We start from the raw sequence: 20,381 nt of genomic DNA, 5'->3' as shown, positions 1-20,381 counted from the left end.
TGTGACATATTTAAAAGTCCCGAAAGTACTTTTACTTTACCTCACATGCTGTGACAGAGGTTTCCACTTAAAGTCTGAGCTGGACAGATCATATCTATCAGTCTGGGGACGATCAGACAGATGGATATGAAAACCGCTTCCATCACTAAATCTCCAACAGGCTGGGACAAAGACTTAATTCCTTTTTTATGTGGACACAGTTCTTACAAGGATATGAAGACCTTCCCCACCATTTATCCACAGTTACAGTTATTCTTTCTAAGGTACAAAAGAAATTTCACTTCCCCGGGACATTGGTGGGAAAAGAGATTCACTTCATATGTGCAGTTCTTAGGTTTTTATTCCAACTTGTTTAAAAGAAAAATGTAGATATCAGTAAATAAGGAAGTGAATTTTTTATTTAATTAGAAAAGAAGTTAACACTTTATCCCCTTAACAATATGTGCGAGTGAATATGTTTCTAATCACGATTAAATCCAGATAAATGTGTGTTTCCATCCACTACTCTTGTGCAAATAGGAATTATGTGCATTGGAATTAACAGCTGGGGGCCACATGTTAAACCTTGTAATTTTCATTATAGAAATATGTGTGTAATAATTATATGAGGGGTAAAGTACTATTTGCAAAGGATCTTACGTGTGAGTCTGTGGTTGGTTTTATGAATGACGATGCGGTTTTAAATACAAACAAACCACAAAAACCACACAATCAATTCATTAAAGCCTCTTCCAGCAGCAGCCGGGATCTCAGGCTGTGGTTTGAAAACACAACCTGAGCTGCTGGTGAATCCACGAGGAACAGAACAGACCTCTCATCTCCACTGGGGCCTGACCTCCGTTCTGTTCTAATTTTAATTCCGCTGCATACATGTTTAATGTGAGGAGCGCTGCCACGGCACAGTTTAAGAAAAGTGAACATGAATGATTAAATATGACGTAATGAAGACTGGCTGCGTTCGGTGGGAAGCAGAGGCCAGTTGGCTTCCTTTGGCCAAAAGGGGAAACACTGAGTGTGAGAGAATCAGGCTAAGTGTTCTGTGATTGGTGCTTTTCTAACAAACAGGGATTTAGATAATAAGTAGAAAAACATGATAATTTGACGTCCGGAATCTTGCTTTAATCATCATTTTAAATGTTTTGTTTTTAAACGTCCATATTTTGAGGCATTTTGTGGAAAAATAAAAATTATTAAATTGAATTTAGTAGATTCGGACAGAGAAGAAAGAATATGAGACAGAATAAAAGTTATCTACTATATATTATAAGTATAATTAAAACCTCCAGAGGTGAAGAACATGTGCTTTAAACTTTGTCTACACTAATACAGACATTTGACCCTCAGTTAAAGTAGATAGAATCCTACAAGCCTGCACAACAATGCTCTAAGTCTAATTCAATATCCCTCACTGGTTGATAAACACGACTGTCACATGGCCCCCCCCACCCCCCGCCATCAAATTCAATTAGCTCCTTCATGAATAGAGCAGATTTCTGGGACTGATCTAATGAGCTGTGTCTGGTGATGTAAGCGCTGACTGTGTCGTATCAGATGTGTTTTAGTAACTTCATTAGACGGTGAGTGAATCTCTAATGGAGTTAACTTTCTACTTGTTCAAGAGCGACGTCTTTCATTGTGAGAGACACATCCATCCATCCATCCATATATCTGTTTATCCATCCATCCATCTGTTTAATCAATCTGTTTATCCATCCATCTATTAATTCATCCTGGTTCAGTGGCTCGTTTACCAGCATTCTTCTAAATTAATTGAGATAACTGGAGATCAACAAACATTTGGCTGCTCATAATGTCTCTGATGCTGTAAGAAGTAAGAGGGCTGTGACGATTTCATTGGTCAACGTCACACCTGGTGCTTTATTGGTTGGGTTGAATCTTGAATCTGAGCGTGAAATAAGGAAGTAATGCTCTCGAAATTAAAAGAATAAAGATATAAAGGAAGCTCTTGAATCTTCACCCCGGTAGATGTGAGGTTGGTCAGCAGCAGCGGCGTATTTGGAAAATGAAAAGTTGGCTCTTGAGCAGAAACTTAACTGGATTGTCTGTGTAGCAGCTAAAGGCTACAGCAGTGATATCATTTAATCTTTATTGGAGATAAACATAACGTCACTTCACATGAGGAAAGTTTTCAGTTCGGCGCAGACTTAATGAGATCCAGCCGCCTCCAGCCCAAATAAATCACTTTGACGCTGAGTAGAATCTGAGGGGAAACACTAGGTTCTTCTTCTTATGTAAAATAAACGTTTCTCTTCCTCTTAAATAGTCTCATTTTTAATAATTTAAGAGATATAATAAAAAAAATTGAATTTCTTTATGCGCGAGACATGGCAGCGAAGCTTGAAACTCATTATAGATTCTGTTTGAGGTCTTGTAAGACGAGGTCTGCGCTAATGGGAGCAATACAAGTTTTAATTTGACTCTCCATTAGTAACCTGTAACCGCTTTTCATTTATCACGAAGAGAGGCGTCATCCATCCAGAAAAATAAACAGGAGGTTATATCCACACAGAAATAAATAGGCTACGCTTGATGGACTTTATATCCGAGGCCCAGGGAGTTTTTATTTACACACGTGCAGAATCCCATTATTATTCCTGAGCTGCACTTAAGTGTTGAGACAAGTATTATTATCCTACCAACACTTAAGCATGTGTATAATTACTTTACACTCACATGTACTCTTTGCAATTCCCTTATTATCTATAATAAGTCCCATAGTGTATTTCTTATTTGTTTTCTTTGCATTTGTTTAAATTTGTTACAAACGTTTGCTTGGATCACAGATTCATTTATTTGACTTTGGGGATAAAAGGTCAGAGGTCAATATAATGTTGTTTTTTTAGACTTGTGAACGCTTCATCTTGAAAAACACCTCAAGAGAATTCTTCAAATTTCGCACAAATGTTTAATTAAGACTCAAACATGAACTGATTATATTTTAGAGGTCAAAGGTCACGTGACTCTCCCACTATGATGGTGAAGTGCTTGACCGTCACAGCTGTGTTCATGTTACTTGTAGGTAGCTTCTTCCGGGAAACAGTTTTGAAAGGTGTGTTCAAGAAGACGACTGTCTGAACAAAGTATACAAACATTCATTCTGTTATTCATGTTATGTCTTCTTTTAAAAAGCTCATATCCAACAGTAAACTGGAAGAGCAGAGTGTGATCACAGATATTTCATCCACCACATCCGAGGCTACAGGAGGTGAAAGGCAAAAGCATATCAATGACGGATCCCATCAACAGGAAGGAAATGAAAAGGAAAATATATTGGCTGTGCTATTGTGAACCCAACTAAATGCAGGAACTAGGAAATAGAAGCTTTGGGGCATTTCAAGAGAGAAGTGGACGGACAGGCGTGTCGACCGGGGAGAGTGACCCCCCCCCCCCCCCCCCCCGACACACACCTCCAGAATACAAATGGGAAAACAACAACAGGAAGACGTACACTATAAAGAGACAGATTTGGTGCAGCTCTGACCAGCAGACATCTTTAGAGCGAGAGTGTTTGTGTGTGTGTGTTTGTGTGTGTGTGTCTGTGTGTGTGTGTCAATCGACAGTTGGTCACGACAGCTCGTCCTCGTCTTACCATGTGATGAGGCCGGCTGCCACGGCCGACCAGGTGACGCAGCAGGAGTTGCTCTTCTTGCTCTCCTCCTCCTCATCTTTGCGGCAGCAGCACAAGCAGCTCAGGTAGATGGCGAGGCAGAGGAGGTTCACGCCGAGTCCTGCGGCCACCACGCACGCCAGAAATATCAGGGACTGGAAGGGGAGACATGACACGGCTGAGTCAGAAACAAAAAGGCCTCGGACCTGGAACTAGTGGAACTCTGAGTGACGCGCACCAGCTTTTAAAAGCAGCAGAAAAACTCAATGTAAAAAAAGATCAATACAAATATGATGTTGTTTCACATTGAGGGAAAGCAAATCAATCATAGCACTTTGCATTGGAAGTAATAGGATTTCAAGGTGTCCTGCTCCAATACAAATACATCTCCTGTGTTCAAAAGTAACTTCAGACGTTTTATTCTGACAACAGACATTAAACTCGTCATAGTACGAGAAGCAGAGACGTTAGTTAAAGTAAATGTAAGTTATTAACATGTGAACACAGTCAAACATTAAGCATCTGAAGAGCCAGTTATTTTTCTGCTGAGGTGGTGGCAACCAAAAGTGGAGCTAAAAGGAGAGTGAGCATTCAGGGGGCCAAATTAAAGCTAACTTTGCTGAGTCATTGTTTGTTAACATGTTGTGTTGTGATGAATTTTTAATTTGACCATTTGATCCGTTTCAAACATGATTCCTTTCTTTTCATGAACAAATCAAATGTCTTTCTTCTTTAAGCATCATGATGCGAGGATGCTCTTCTGTGATACGATCAAAAATAAAAAAACAAGTGAACATAACTTCCCCGGCGCCCAAGAAAGAAACAAGCTGCATTCTGGGAGCCTGTTATGCTTCTGCCTCCAGCTGGAGAGCAGACACCTCCTCACACGTCCCTGCGCCTCCATCCCTCCCTCTCGTTCCTCCTTTAACCCCCATCCCACCTCCTGCGAGAGATGGAGTGTGACGACGAAAATAGCAACAAGAGTGTCCTAACAGCCTGAAATGAATTCTGCAGCCATCTGTGAGCAGATGGGTTTATTCAAGCTCGGCTCCTTCTCCCCCCCCTTTGCTCTTCCTTTTTAGTTTGTCTGAAATCTTTCTGGTGCTGAGCCATCTGTTCCCATGCTGTGATGTCATGTGTCCTGCGAGTCGAGCAGCAGGATTAAATACAAAAAATGGAAGAATTTGCAGGATTATGTCGACGAGCGCTATAAAAAATGCAGGTAAACTGCAAAAGATTGAAAAATCCTCCGGAGCAGCTGTTGGCAACATCTGACACGGCCCTCATCCTGTCAACTCTGCTAATAAAAGATACAAATTACAACTGCATGAAACGATAAAGCCGTGTTCACTCATTTCGCACCATGAATCTTCGTTTTTTTTATTTGCTCTCTTCCAGTTAAATCAATATTTCTCTCGCTGCTCTCCCTGTGGCTCCATCTGTCGGGTGCAGGGCCTCATATTGTCCCGTTTCACAGCCACATGCCGCACATCTGCTCACCACAGAAGAAGAAGAAGATGCAGAAGCACCCAGGATTCCCCCATGTACCCTTAAGGGTCCCATTGAGTAAGTGTGGAAATTAATGGAAATCTGGTTTAAGGGAGTGGACTGTAAATGTGTTAATGGACGAGTTCGAACCAATGAAAGATAGGGTTAGGGTTAGGACGGGTGAAATGGCGACTTATCCCAGTCTATTGGAATTAAACAGCATGTGACAGGCCTGCTTGAATTGCCATGCCTCTGTCTAGTGATTCCTCTGCAGCCTGGCGATGCAGAAGAAAAGAGGGAGTGTGGCAGAAAGAGGAGAAACAGGGAGGAACTGATATAAAACGTTGGAGGAACTCCTCGTGGATGGTGTTTGTGACTCAAACCATCGTATGATCGCCTTCATCGAGGAGGTTGTGTTTTTGTCTGCATGCGTTTGATGTAAATGAATTCCTGGATCCACCATCTTTATAAATCCACTCCGAGAGTTCAGGCGTTCTTTCTCGACTCTTCTTCTATCCTTCCACCGAGTTTCAATAAGTTTGCCTCAGTGGTATTTGCATAATCCTGCAGACAAACAGCCAGAGGTAAAAACTCACGTCGCAGGTAAGCAACTCAACAACACAAACTTTTTGGAGACACATTTGTTCCGTGGTAAGGTTTCCACTTCCCTTTCCCTCTTTTCACTATCACACTCTCCACTGTCCTTTGCCTTGTCAGGTGCAAGAAATAATGGCTTCTAAATTATGTAGCATCCATTCAGTGGAGGGACGCTCACAAAGGCATGCACCACAACCCCATCCTGGAACCATCACTTCCCCAAGAGCTCCAACCTGCCATTAGGTTTAAATACACCAGTTATCTTTGTGTGCACACATTCCCTCTTTGATAAAAAAAAAAAATCAAGTCGTCCGCTCCGACCATTTAACTGCTGCCTACATTAGTGGGAGTAGTTTCCAATGAGAGCAAACTGGATGTGTACACACCCTGCGCCTTGAACTCAAGAGGCAAATTGTAGTGTCCTCCTTGTTTTGCTTCCACTCAATTATCCCTGTAGATGGGGTGGGGGTGTGTGTGTGGGGGGGGGGGGGGGGGGGGGGGGGGGAGCACGAGGCTGGAGGCGATGACACAGGAAAGAAAGGAAGGAGGATCCAGCTGAGCAGAAAGGCTAAACCCCCCCCGAGAGGGAGAGAAAAAGAAAGATACCCAGAGACGGGGATGGAGAGAATGTTGTTGGCAAGAAAGAGTTAAGAAACAGGTAAACAGTTTAAGTTAGAGCGGCAGTAAAGGACTGAAAGACAAAGCCAGTTTGCCGGAGTCTTTGTCTATAATGGGAAGACAAAGATGGAGCTTCCTCACCCATGTGGCCACCTCTGATATTACTCAGCGCACGGCCCAGTTTCCCACTGTAGACAACTTCCCCCCCGAGGCGGCAGCGTTGCATAATCTTACGCCTTTTCTCAAGATAGAGAGCGAACCTAGGAATCTCAATCTTTAATGGGAAAAACCGAAGACAAGCCTGTGACGAGACAAATGAGCCACGAGCTCGGCCTCAAAGAACGACTCACGGACGGATTTATATTTAAAGGATGACACACGAATGAACTCAGCAGAGTCGAAAGGAGAGAGGGGGAGGGGGGTTCACGGATAATATCATGAGGCGACTGTAGGAACTGAAATTAATGCAAAGCTGCCAACATACAAATCAATCTGATTCAATTATAGCTCCAACTAATGACTTTTATCACTATTCACTTTGTCGATATATTTTAGTGATTAAATTCAGCTGCAGAACCAAGCAGTTGTCTCCCTGGTCATCTGAAATGGTTTTAGCCCGGAATCCAAACAGAGTTTAACATTTCTATAACCACACAGTGAATGGCCTTCTTTAAAAAAAAAAAGCCCAATTCAAAAACTGCTCATTTCCAGACAACAAAATGTCTCAAACGTCTCGAGTGGTTTGCATGAAAACATAATTCAGAGCCGGGCCACTGTGCTGAAGAACACTGTGTGCCTGTGTGCGCCTTAGGACGATAATCTGTTGAATAACTGTGAGGTTTTAAAAGAAGAAAAGGAAATGCTTCGGAAATAAACAAAGGGGGATGCAATACACACATACAGACACACAAACACACACATACACACACACACAGCCAGACACCTATTAGACAAAGGGAGAAGCATAATGAGGTAGTAATAGCCTGGAGCAGATATGACCCTGAGGGGACTGTGTTAGTCATTTACACCCCCCCCCTCCCTAGTCCCATCAGAGGTATGATGAAAGCCGATGGGAGGATGACGGCACAGATGTGGACAGTCTGATAAATGGTTGTTCAGGCTGTAATGGTCCATTACGAAGCCTCGTGGAGAAGAGGACAAATAACCCACAGACATGATTCTAAGATAACTGGCCACAGCAGAGCAGCTGCATCGGTTCTTAATATTAGATGATCTGTAAAAAGCACCAGAAACATATAGAAATCTCTGAATGCTCTGAAGACTACAAGGCTGGGAAGAGGAAAATCAATAACTGAGGAGAATCTGTGCCGGCCCCCAGAGCGAGTTCGGTGCTTCTCCTCAGAGAGAGAGAGAGCAGCTGTGGGAGGAACAGCTCAGGCAGAGGTGTAGTAGTGATATTTGTTTTAATAACCACAGTGAACCTAAGACTGATTTAGTTATGGTTCATTTTGTTTTAAAAGTTATGCAACCGCTGTTCCTACAGTGGAAAGTAAAAGATGTGAGTGTAACTCAAACATTAGAGCGACTTTATGAAACGGTTTCATCGTGTTCATGTAAAGAAACACCTCAGCAGCATTGGACATCCTCATGGAAACAGGTGAATAAATGCAGGCAATTTGTATTTTCAATATTAATGCAGTCGCTAGTGCAGATTAGGTGAAGCCACTGAGCAGCGTCTGAGGAAAAAGCTGCAGTGCAGAGGTCAAACTCATCCAACAGGAAATGAACTGTAAACTATCGTTATTCTTAAATTCATCTGACAAAGTTTTCTCTACCATCTTAGAAAGACACACTTCCCTGTAGGTCTAAAAAGACTTTAGAAACAGTGTGTGTCCTTCCCAGTTTTTAGTGTGGTCCATCTCTCATCAACTAACATGGAGGAGGCTGGAGTTATGACCTATACCCATGTGCTTGGGATTGGGATTAGCAGTGACCCTGCAGTGAACTCTGGGGGTAGGATGTAAGATCCGTGTTCAAACCTTCATTTCATCATGGCTCCGAGACACTGATTTCCTGCAGATAGCTTTTATTTCCCCAGAAACAGTGACCTGGATATCTCCCACTTGATGAGCACTCCACTGTTAAACCAGGGGCACTTTACTGGAGCAGCAAGAAAAGAGGTAGAAAACAGGAGGAGATGGAAGATGTGATGAATGTCGAGACAGATGCAAATTCACAGCAGCCTAAGTGGCTCGTAGCTCGTACCTTAAGCTGAGTGCCCACTAAAAATCCATTTTTAAAACACGAGTTGTCACCATAATTAATACATAGAGACGGAGAGCACCTCCATCTGTTACAGTGCATCTGCTAAGTGGGACTGAGTCACACAACAGTTGAGGTCCACATGTTGGTGAGTAGTGCTAAATACACGCTAAGAGATAGGAAGTGGCTTCAGTGAGCGTGGCCGCTGCACAGCAGGTGGCAGACAGCTGTGCGTAGGTGGAGAAGGTCTCCAGGCTCGTGTGCACCCATCTACAGTGTGTGTGTGTGTGTGTGTTTGTGTGTGTGTGTACGCAGACGGAATGGACAGTGACATTCCTTTGACATAAGGGATAAACGGGTGTCAGATCCGTTTGAGGAAGTAGACGGAAATTCCACCTTAAAGGTCAACGCCTAGTGAGCAGCAGGATTCTCTTCTTACTGCTGGAAATCATCAGTCTTCTTCTTTCACTGATTATTAATTATTAAACTCTACACATCCACACAGTGGGGGGGATCTGTAGAATGAACCACTTACCAGGAACCAGGAATTTAAACCCTGGTTCCTGTTTGTCACACTGTTAATAGGGAAATGGTGGAAAATGCATTTTTGGATTAAACAACAGAAGATATACTAGAAACCACTCAGGTTCCGTCTGGAAATCGTATTGTCATGATTCTCAAATACATCAGTTTAAATAATGACTACCTTGGGCCTTTGGGGGTTGAATGAGAGCTGCTAAGTTCTGTGAGCAATGTGGGCGATGAAGGCAGCACCATAAGGAACCCCCCCCCCCCCCTCATGGAGGATCAATGGAGCGGTGCGAGTCCCTCTGCTGCTGCCTGGTCCCCTCTGACACTCCGGTGAAAACCCCGGGGACCAGAGGTCATCCAGTCCAGTGCTCCCAGCTGGGACACCATTACCTCCCAGTAAAGCGACCCCAAGGGATTTGAGGAGACAGGATGTAAAGGATTCCTTATTAAATCGGCCTCGTTGCTCTCAAACTTCCTCGTGAACAAACCGAAGGTCCCTGGGCTTTGTGAAGGTAAAGCCCCGCTGCTCATTTCCTGTGTTTTACGCCTTTTTTCTACCAAAGAGAAATGTTTGGCTTATTCCTTCAGTTCTGCACAGCCGTCGTAAATCTCTCCCCAGCATCTGCTTCTCCGAGCCGGCCGAGCTGACGGGACATCTTCCGAATGCAGCGAGGCTTGTTATCTCCCCATTTCCATGACACCCTCCCTGAACCCCCGAAGCCCGAACCCTTCCCTCGGGGAGTCAGGGGCCATGATTTTGATGGTAAACCCTCACAACAAAGGAAACCCAACACCAACCCCCAGCTTCCACGGAGGAGCAGAGTTTCATTGTGGGATTTTCCGCTGGAGGGGAATGTGTCTGCATGAATCCACTTGTCCCAGTTCATGCCGAGCCGGCGAGTGGGCACTCTTGGTCTTACGGCATTTGATCTCCCCGGCTAAAGCTTCTTATTGCGCCAGTGATTACCAACGAATATGATGCAACGAAGAAACAGCAGAGGAACACCAAACAATCACAGCCCCCCCCCGGCACGAGGGACGGCCGCCACACTTGTCACTTCCTGTTTGAATATTGTTAGATCAGCGAGGTATGGACGTGCTGCCTTATTAGCACCAGCCTCGCTAATACCATCCAGCCAATCAGGTGAAGCTAATTACTGGCTTCCAGCACCAATGAGACAGATTGGGGTTAATGATCTTGCTTGGAGCCATGGGGGGGGGGGCACTGCAATCGCATCTTTCATGCAAATGCAAAACACAAACGAGGAAGAAGAAGAAAAACACACGTCATCAATGCAGCAGAGATGAGGGGAATCACTGTTTTCACAATGAGATCAGACAATCATGGGGACAAAAAGAGGTTTTCATTAAGAGCTAAATGAGACTTGGTAAATGACAGTGGCTGAGCGAGCCGAGCAGAAACTGTGTTGAGGGCTTTTATAATTTCATGCAAAAACAGTGCAGATGCATTTAGTTGTAAAATCAACTGTTATATGCTCGAGACGGCGCCAATGGGCTGCTGCAAAAAATGCAATCAACCCCTGAGGTACCATGGAATCAGAAATATTCACAAATGTATGTTTAGCCAAATGGATGAATATTTTATCCCCCATGACTTCACATGGATTCTCTCAAATCTTCCACACGAGTGGCTGCGAAGCGAAGGTTCCATCCATTTGAAATCAGTAAAGGGAGGTTTGACGTGAACAAATGAAGGAGGAGAGTGAAGGAAGATGCTGATGAACATAACAGAGAAAATAAAACCAAGACAACTTAGAAAGAAACAGAGCGGTCTGGAGGGGGAGACTGTCTGGATGCGCTCGGCTGGAACACTGCTCCCTGAGAATCCCTGTGAGAAAACCAGTGAAGCAGAAAGGTTGAGTGTAGAAAGTGTGTGTGTGTGTGTGTGTGTGTGTGTGTGTGTGTGTCGCTGTAATTGAACAATACAACCGTGGCTTGTTCGTTTATGTCGTATCGTTCTAGGCCACGGTACGAGCGAGATAAAGCTTTTAGAAGGAACATGTGAGTTGAGATAGACATAAAAAGAGACCAGTGGTGAGATGGGAAAAGAGGACGTTGTGTAGTCGCGGCCCAACGCTGCTGCTTTCATATAAAAACTACGTTGTTGGCTTTAATCGATTCATGATTTAGTGATAGAGCTTGTGTTTGTGTTTCAGCTCTGTGTGTTTGGAGAGTATCAGAGTGTCAGTGGCCCACGTGGGGACGGACACATCGGACGGCAGCTGGTTCACACTTGTTTGGGTGACAAAGCAGGAAATTGAAAAAGGGAAGTCAGATGGACCAGGACCTGCTGACCTACACATGATGTCTGGCTCAACACAAACACACCCACACACAAAGTCCCACTCACACAACAAATAAAAAAAACAAGGCCCTTGTCCCATGTGTCTTTCCAGAGAACTAAAGAGATCAGCAGATAGTCTCAAGAGTGTGTGTGTGTGTGTGTGTGTGTGTGTGTGTGTGTGTGTGTGTGTGTGTGTGTGTGCATCCCCTTAGTCTTTTTATCTGAGTCCAAAAACTTCCAGAACTTTTCCAAACAGACAATTCAAAAACTTTGAGAATTCCCAGAGACTAGAGAAAGAAAAAACTCTGGTCAGGTGATTCAGTGAACCGGCTTCACTGACAACAGCAGTGTCCGACAGAGGGTGAGAAAAACACACACACACACACACACACGAGGACACACACAAAGCACAGTGAAAGACCCTGACCCTACATTCCATCCCATTCAATGGCCCAGAGCCAGCGGAGGAATTCACCAGGATTGCCCACACTGCAGCCGGCCAATTACAATTCCACCGCCGAGGCATGTGGCCCCGGACGGAAGCTTTTAGATTCTGCTGCTCAACTCGATCCACAGCAGCACAAACACTCAACATTCATTTCTCAGTCATTTCTCTGTGGACATTAAATTGTTGAATATATTATTTGGAATCCAGTTAATCGTCCCTGAGAAGAAGTAAAGAGCTGCAGAATACCCTCAAGAGGGATTTGCTTGCATGATTAAAATATCGAAAAAGATGTGAGAATGCAAACGTCACCGTCAGTTGCTCAGGACATTTTTTTGGTGTTTTTTGTTTTGAGTTCTCACATACAGCCCCGACAGGCAGTTTCCTGTCCTGAGTGCATGTAAGAACACAACAGGAAAGATTCACATCAAGCGAGTGGGAGGTGTCGATGACGATCCTGTTTGTGGAACGGAGGTGAAACTGGCAGAACACAAACATCTCAGGATGTAAAAGAAAGAGACGACAAAGACGCCGACTTGGACTGAAGACAGTATTCTAGAGCTTTTGGCGATAAGGGCAGACGCAGGTGTTGATGTGATGTTAACAACAACGGGTCATGTCCTGCCTCCATCATGCTCTACCCAGGTGACACCCCCACGAATCACGGAAGTGTAACGGCCCAAATAGCCTCGCCTCTGCCTGAAAACGAACTAGAGCAAAGTTTTGACGAGGACGAGGCAGAGGAGAAAAACCAGGAACAAAAGCCAAGGAGAAAGAGCAGGGTATGATGGTGGAGCTGACGGGGGTTTCCCCACCTCCCACCAGCTGCCTGTGCATGACACTCCTCTCAGGCGGAGCTGCTGCTCTCCTGTGAGACTCCCAACCCTCCCCTCCCTCACCCCACGGGCCCCGAGTCCGTCTTCACAAAGACACTGACGATGGATGGAAACTGGCTGCAGGAGAGGAAGGGAGCAGCTCTGCCTCATTGTTGAGGTAGAGCTTTACTGTTGAAGGGTTTTGATGAGACTGTCACAGATGATTTCACCAGTAGGAAAACTCTCTGTTGAAATATGAAGACACACTTTAGCTAAAGTCGTACGAACTCTGACCAAACATCCCCTGTTGATTTGGGATCTGCCGTTTTGAAACCTCAAGTTTGGCATTTTGTCGAGCGCCATCTTCTTTTCTTGAAACCAAAAGTAACCCTATTTGGTTCTGTGGAAACGGTATCCTTTTTTGCCAACCAGTGGAGTCGCCCTCTGCTGGTCATTCAAGAGAAGACTTGTTTCAGACGCTTGCAGTTGGCTTCACTTTCCAAGCCCGGAGTGTGCGTCCATTTTTTTAATATCGTCTATGGGTTCAACACACAGATCAAAACAGAGCGTTTAGTCCTTGTTAGCATCGTGAAATCAAACCAATTTGTTCTTCTTCTTCTTCGGCAATAGCCAGACGTTATTACTCAGCAAAAGTCTGAGTTTCGCTTTACGCTGCCTTTCACATCCTGATTTAATGTCTCATCGAAGTTGTTTCAGTAGCTTCTCCACCATGGCCGTATCCTTCATCTCAACAAAACGTTATGAGTCTAAACTGAGCTGGTTTCTCAAGAAGTTTCTCCTTTTGCTTTCACCTTCAAAGAGAAAACACACGTTCATGTAACTGTGATTTCCAACGGAGACACAGCAGCTCTGTTATTTCACAAATGAAACCCTTCTACATCGTTACAGAGTCCGTCCCTGACTCACTGGGCCTCGTGACGGGTCCCCTGACCTCACCCTGGAGACTCGGCTGAGGATGATTAACGGTAATGCCGCCCGCTCTCACCATGACGTGGCTACACTCCACTGCACTGACAGGAGCTCGTCTGTAAGCTTGAAAAATTAACCAGTGTCATGATAAAACATTCATGGTGTTTGACAAGAAGGTTAGTCAACCAGCGGCTGATCCCTGTGGACTACTGATGGAAGCACTTTGACTCCCATGGGTGAAGCAAGTCCACGTCCTGGTCTGCCTCTGCAGACACAACTCATTACTCCCACCTCAAAGACAAATGGGTAATGTTACAGAGACCAGTCTGAAGGTGGGACTTACAAGATGTCCTGCATCCACGAGGAAAGAGAACTAAGTGTCTTTACTATTTCTTGAAAGGAGAACCATACGACTTGATGATGAAGAACCACTTCCCACCAATAAAACTCATTTAGGTGCTTTTCCTGTCTCGCTCATCTTTTTGAAACAAAGCATTCTGGGTCCATTCAATACACAAATAAATCAATAATGTGCCCGTATGATAAGATTTTGTTATTTTTTTACTATATTACTTATCACTCAGCTACACTGATGTATTTTCTTTACATCATCATCCCTTTTGTTGTGATTCCCTTACAAGTTTGAAGTTTAGTCCAATGTTGAATAAAGTTTTACACACTTTGACTTCGTTGGCTAATCTATGGAAGTGGAGGCTCCTCGTGAAACCTGGAGGACACTGACACATTATGGACCACTGGTGATGTAGGATAAAGCAAAGTGTAAGTTGAATTAGAAGACAAAACTAACTATACAATGATTTTAGTGACTCACATATATAAAGCCATAAACTTCCCTTTAGCGTAGAGCAGCCCTGTTTGGATACTGAGCCCCCCCCCCCCCCCCCCTCCTCCCTGTGTTGGGTGTCTGGGCTCCTGTCTCATCCTCCTCCACTGACCTGCTGGTAGTTCTCCTCCTCGGGCTGGAAGCTGTTGTCAATGGGCTGAAACCTCAGGTTGATGTGGGGGAAATTGTGCAGCCAGTAGGTCCACCAGGGCGCAGTGTAATCCACCCGAGACATCCCGGGTCCGAGGAACCAGCGAACTTTGAATTAGCCTCCGTCCGGTCGAGCCGAGCAGCCGCGGATCCCTAATCCAGCCTCATCTCGTACAAAGGCTGCGGTGGAAGCGTGCGCGCTGGTTTCAGTGGGGAAACACGCACACTCCAGACACGCACGAGCCCCAAAAAACAACGCACGAGAAGTCCCCCGCAGAGACGGACGCGGTGCAGAGAAGATCCCGCAAAGAAAAGAGGAAAATCAGGGGGAATAGTCACAGTGCGTCCATCGGTCCGTGTGCGTCCGCAGCTTCTGATCCGAGCGCACTACACGGCGAGCAGCGGGGGCGCGCACTGGTTAAGGGGGACATGGAGGGGGGGGGGGGGGGGGGGGGGGGGCACGGGAGCGCGCAGAAAGGGCACGCTCAATTAGTTTTAATTCTGTCTGAGAATAAGAGTGATAATTAAATACCCACAATCCTTCAGCTCTTTCATCATTATCACGTTGTTTCATTATTAAAGTGTCATTTTTATTCTTCCCTGAGTGGAGTCAACCACCGTGCTGCCACCTGGTGGTCAGCCTCTGTTGGTTGGAAGTCTTTTCGATTGTTTTTATTTTAACCTTTTATTATTAACCAAGTATTTGTTTGTTCCATTTCTGTATTTTAGACATTGTCTTGCATTGAAGTTTTTAAATTGTGATATAACTTGAAAAAAGTTTATCATAATTACAAATAACTATAATAAATCACCCCATCAACAGAATGAAGACACTAAATGCTGGTTGCGTGATGTTTAAGTTTCAGTAATACTTGTGTAAATGTCCAGTGGAATTGATAGCAGATAAACCATTGGCTTGCAAAATGTGTCAAATATATTTTGATATTAGAAAAATGTTCCTTCCTCGAGCACAGCACGTACTTCATATAAGGTTAGAAAATAAAGGTTTCTTTGAGACAGGCAGGATGAGGGCATTTCAGGAGCCGGTCAGATTTCAGCCAGGCACAACTCTTGTGTATAAACGGTGCATTTAGGCATAAAATCAATTCATTCATGTAGTAATTGCCACAGTTTAAGGGTTAAGCACTGTGTTAACCCTGTTTAATAATTCAACAGATTCAATAAGCAGATGTTCTGATTTGATGGACAATGAGTGAATGTAAATCTAAGGTTTTAACTTGAATAAACATTGACATGGATTTGCTGTTCTTTTACAGAACATTCACAGAATCACTACAGACCCTTGTAATTAACTGGTCGCTGGATTAAAGCCACTGACGGGTGAAGTGAACAACATCAAGTGACTCATTACAACATCCAAAGAAGAGGGCTGGAGTCAGGCAGCAGTGGGCTGTCACTTGTTGATGTTAATGTGTTGGAAAAGGGAAAAATGTTGAAGGACCTGAGGCACTTTGACGGGTCAAATAATGATGTTGAGGAGTCAGTCAATGGAGGTCACATGGTGCTCCTGGTAGAGGGCAGCAGGATGCATTGTGGGAGAAGAACAAGCAGAAAATAACCGTTCTGCTGAGGAACCTCCAGTCCTGTCAGTAAGATACACCCCACGACTATAGCTGATATAACCCTAACCTTAACAGTTTGAGGAACACAGAGCTAAAGGTGTTCTCTAAATCCCAAGTCCTCATTCATGCCTCGTAGAGTCAGAGCCGTTTAAGTGGCAGAAGGGTGACACACAGTAGGATATGGTTTTAATGTTGAGGCTGTTCAGTTGCAACACTGACATCTGGTGGAAAGATTTCAAAACACCACGTCTGAGCTTTTTAAACTAACCTGCTATCACACAACTCCTGTTTATATTGTGGAAATACAGAGGACAAACAATTGACTTAGTTTTTTTCTGTTTTTATTACAATTATTTGTACATCACTGATTTACTTCAGCTCCTTGACAGCCAGACCTGGAAAGACAAAGACAACTGGTTAGACATTGACTTGTGACCGAAATACACAAAACACACAGCCGGATAAACTGAACATCTGACCAACAAGATTCTGTTTCACTAAACATGTGAAGATCATTTCGACTAAAACCATTTCTTAACACGAGTTCTGTACATGAAGCTTCATGTTTGTTGTAAATTGATGGTAACATATTGTTTGGCAAACCAACTATAAGTGCGTAACTTCATTGAACACAACCCCCAGCCCATAATACAACATTATCACTGCAGTCAATGAAGACTAATTACAAATGCATCGGATTGGAGGATTTCCAAAGAAGACAGATGCCTTTGAATGTTTTATCAATGGGTTTTTCAGAGACCAGAAGTACTTCATTGGCAACTATAAGTCAATTATACAACACTAAGTTTGATGTAGTTTTTGGAGCTTGAACCATTTGAACACTATTTATATTTAATCGTAGATGATAACAGCGCCATGACGGCCAACAGTTAAAAAACACCCACAGGCTTAATGAACCCCTTCTCAACTACTCCTTTATTATTTTAAACAATTATAAAACTTATGAGATGACTTCTGCATTTCAAAAGGCAAAATGCACATGTTGAAATATTTCCTTTTGTTGTAAAACATCAGCTGAGTCTTAACTGATCTATTTAAACACATTAATTAATGACATTGTTTTTCTAACTTAACAGTCAGACACATTTCTGTGCTTGTGACAGGCATGAAAGTTAGAGACTCCATGATTTGGACATTTTCCCATCAGGACTCAAAATAACTGAGCTTTGCATAAAAAAAACGTCGGCTCAACGTCTGAAGCGATTACTTTGAGCCACTGGCTGCAAAATCTCAATAATGTCACTGGCAGGAGTTGGTTTTATTTGATGAATGTGGCGGCCGCCAAATGGCTTTCATGTCTATTAATAAATGGAACAGACTTGAGGCTGGTGGGCAGGTTGTGTAATCATTGAAAGTCTGAACACAGTGCAACAAAGAGCCAAAGCAAATCTAAGTTACATCCTTAACAAAGGACACCTTCTCCTCACTGCTGTGATGTGTTCAACAAAGTAAGTCTTTCCAGTGACACTGACCTGGGGGCAGGGACTGTTTGAGCTTCTCGGCCTTCTCCTTGTCTGTGATGACCAGCGTGTACAGGTACCTGCTGCAGCGCACCTTGAACTTAACATTGTCCTTGTTCTTCTTGATCTTTACGGCTGCAGGCAGAGAAAGGAAGTCAGAGTTTAACATTGTAGCCCAGCATCACTGATCAATTAGCAGCTAATATGCTGTGCTGAGACATCAATTACAGATTAATGTAAAGGTATAAAACCTGGTTCTAGGAAACGGTTATTTACTTAAAAAGATAAGACTATTAACTTTACTCCTGTGTTCAAATTTGACATTTCAGTCTGTTCAGCTTTGCACCATCACTGAATGGGGAGCGTACCAATTAACACATTAATACAGACTATACTTTTGCATTAATTAGTGGATCTACAGACAACTGCATCTGCTAATATTGTGGTCATTGATTTTAAGTTAATTTACTTTGCAGCATCTCAACTTCTTAAATTACAATATATATTAAAGTATCTGACTTCAAATGTCAGAAAAACAAGTTGAAAACACCCATAATGGACAAACAAGGACCTGAATCATTCAATGTTGAATGCAATTATACTTAAAAATATCTATACATCTTTAAGGATGGTTGCACGTGCCACTCTTAACTGTCATGCAGTGGTACCAGTAAGATTAGCATCTGCATGTCCACTCGGGTTCAGGGGTGAACTTACACTTGGCATCCTTCCTCCTGGCCGTCAGAAGGAAATCCTTGATTTCTTCTATCTTGCGAGGCTGTAAATCAAGAACAGAAAACCAGAGTGAGACAAGGGATCGCTGCGTAGATCCAGAACCCACAGGGGAGCAGACAGGATTTGTCAGTGGACCGGTGGAACTGGGTTTCTGTGTAAAAGCCGAAACCCAGCACTAGGTCCATCCTTGATCTTGCAAGCTTGTGAAATGCATCACCGGCACCGTCAGCCCGGGATGTTTGGACGTCTTGCTAACGGGCTAATACACGTTGCGACCCGGACACCAGAAGCGAATGAACACCGGGTACCGAACCAGAAGCGACGCGTAACACTATCTACTGTTAATTCAGCAGCACGTACTTCCGGTGCCTCATTTTAAAGAAATACAAGTTTACTACGGGTCAAAAACACAAGGCCAGGCGCAGTTTAGCATTAGCATTGAGCTAATGCTAACACACTGAGGCTAGTGGCCTTTTTAAGCATGTTTACTGATTCCTACATCACAACAAACTGATATTAAACATTACGTTGTTCCCTTATTTACAATATAAAACTTTAAATAACAAGCTAACGTTCAAACTGAGGGATTTAAGAGGGAGTTGATTCTTACCATGCTGCCGGTGGAGGGCTGCGGAGGGAAAAGGAAGATGGAGTCAGATTATCGTTTAAAACATCGGGTTGCAAAGTGAAGGAAGATCAATATTCATATTGTTGTGCAGCTCGTGATGAGGAGAATCAAACGTTAGAGGGAAGATGGAGGTGAAACTGTGTGTTTAACAAGATGGAAGATGATGTGAAGTGTTTGGTTTGTCTGTGTGAGAGCGTGAAACTCACTCACTCTGCCGGAGACGGGATGAAGAGGGGTTGGACTTCCGGTTCAAAGTGTATTTATACCCGGCGACGGCAGCCACAGAGGGTCAAAGCTGGAGAGGAGGAAAGGCGAAGCACCCGGTTGAGGGACTGGGAGATCATATGGGAGATAATAATTAATTGTATAATTATTGCATGAAATATGGTAATTCATGAGTTGTTTAATTTGTTTATTTGATCGAAAAACAGAAAGATTACTTTTTATTTCATCTTTTGTTATGAGTGTGATACAAAACATAACCTAAAGTAAATACAAAGTTTAGTAAACTCAGATTTAGAGTAGTTTCATCTTCAGAATTATTATTATTGCCATTATAAGTAGTAGTACTAATACGATCAGATGTATGTTTCATTTCTTCAGGGATTTAAAATGAACTTTGTGAATAGTTGTATAATGAATACAGAGGACATGACCATAGAGTAATCATAATTGTATATCTACCCTGACACATTAGCAGAATTACAATTGAAGACAACAGGAATAAAACAATTACATTACAGCTCACACAAAATGTAAAGTTTACAATAAGTAATATCCCACTTCTGACATGTATTTTTATAGTCAAATAAATGTTTTATTTTAATTTATTTGACTATGTTATATGTTATACATATATTCATATTATTTTATTTAATATTCCCCACTCCTTCACCCTGTAAACTGCTGCCTCATTTAACTTTGACTTTAATTTGACTATGTTATATGTTATACATATATTCATATTACTTAATTTAATATTCACTTGACTGTGTTATATGTTATATGTTACAATGTTATGTTATATGTTATGTTACATAGTTTGTTATTTTTTTGTCATTTTGTAAAGTCGCCTACTGCGTAGATGTTTGCCTGCCATGTCATAAGAATTTCACTGCTCCGATGACGCTGTCATTGGTGCATGTGACAATAAACTTTGATTTGATTTGATTTGATATAATTATAGATATGAAGAGAAAGAGGATGGATACACATGGAGTCAAATTTTGTGGACTATTTTTCAATTAAAGTTCACAGTGTGTGGACAATGGAATTTTCAGAGTGACAACCTCCAAAACTTTGATCTCAGCCAGAAAAACAAGATTGAATTGAAATTAAACGATTTCTAAAACGTTCTATTCAAATACTTTTCAATGGATA

At 43.0% G+C, this 20,381-nt stretch overlaps 2 protein-coding genes across 5 annotated transcripts in view; both read right to left on the bottom strand.

Annotated features, from left to right (window-relative positions):
* ttyh2 (tweety family member 2) overlaps nucleotides 1–14,972 on the bottom strand; it is a 44,984-nt gene extending 30,012 nt beyond the window's left edge. For both annotated transcript variants that reach the window (XM_062413976.1, XM_062413977.1), the window contains exons 1-2: nucleotides 14,537–14,972; nucleotides 3,611–3,783 (exon numbers count right to left, since the gene is read on the bottom strand). In XM_062413976.1, the coding sequence (XP_062269960.1) occupies nucleotides 3,611–3,783; nucleotides 14,537–14,659 (296 nt within the window). In that variant the 5' untranslated portion in view covers nucleotides 14,660–14,972. The remainder of the gene's footprint in view (nucleotides 1–3,610; nucleotides 3,784–14,536) is intronic.
* Nucleotides 14,973–16,481: 1,509 nt separating this feature from the next.
* Nucleotides 16,482–20,381, bottom strand: part of rpl38 (ribosomal protein L38) — a 291,970-nt gene continuing 288,070 nt past the window's right edge. The window contains exons 1-5 of one of the 3 annotated variants that reach the window (XM_062414250.1): nucleotides 19,208–19,307; nucleotides 18,984–19,001; nucleotides 18,356–18,416; nucleotides 17,651–17,773; nucleotides 16,482–16,552 (exon numbers count right to left, since the gene is read on the bottom strand). In XM_062414250.1, the coding sequence (XP_062270234.1) occupies nucleotides 16,527–16,552; nucleotides 17,651–17,773; nucleotides 18,356–18,416; nucleotides 18,984–18,986 (213 nt within the window). In that variant the 5' untranslated portion in view covers nucleotides 18,987–19,001; nucleotides 19,208–19,307 and the 3' untranslated portion in view covers nucleotides 16,482–16,526. Of the gene's footprint in view, nucleotides 16,553–17,650; nucleotides 17,774–18,355; nucleotides 18,417–18,983; nucleotides 19,002–19,207; nucleotides 19,308–20,381 lie in introns of those variants that run through there. The other 2 variants (XM_062414251.1, XM_062414252.1) reach the window with 2 other exon arrangements.

This window comes from Platichthys flesus, chromosome 20, assembly GCF_949316205.1.
Source record: "Platichthys flesus chromosome 20, fPlaFle2.1, whole genome shotgun sequence".
Classification (NCBI taxonomy): domain Eukaryota; kingdom Metazoa; phylum Chordata; class Actinopteri; order Pleuronectiformes; family Pleuronectidae; genus Platichthys; species Platichthys flesus.
The sequence above is the reverse complement of the archived record's forward strand: the minus strand, read 5'-3'. Positions and strand labels throughout refer to the sequence as shown.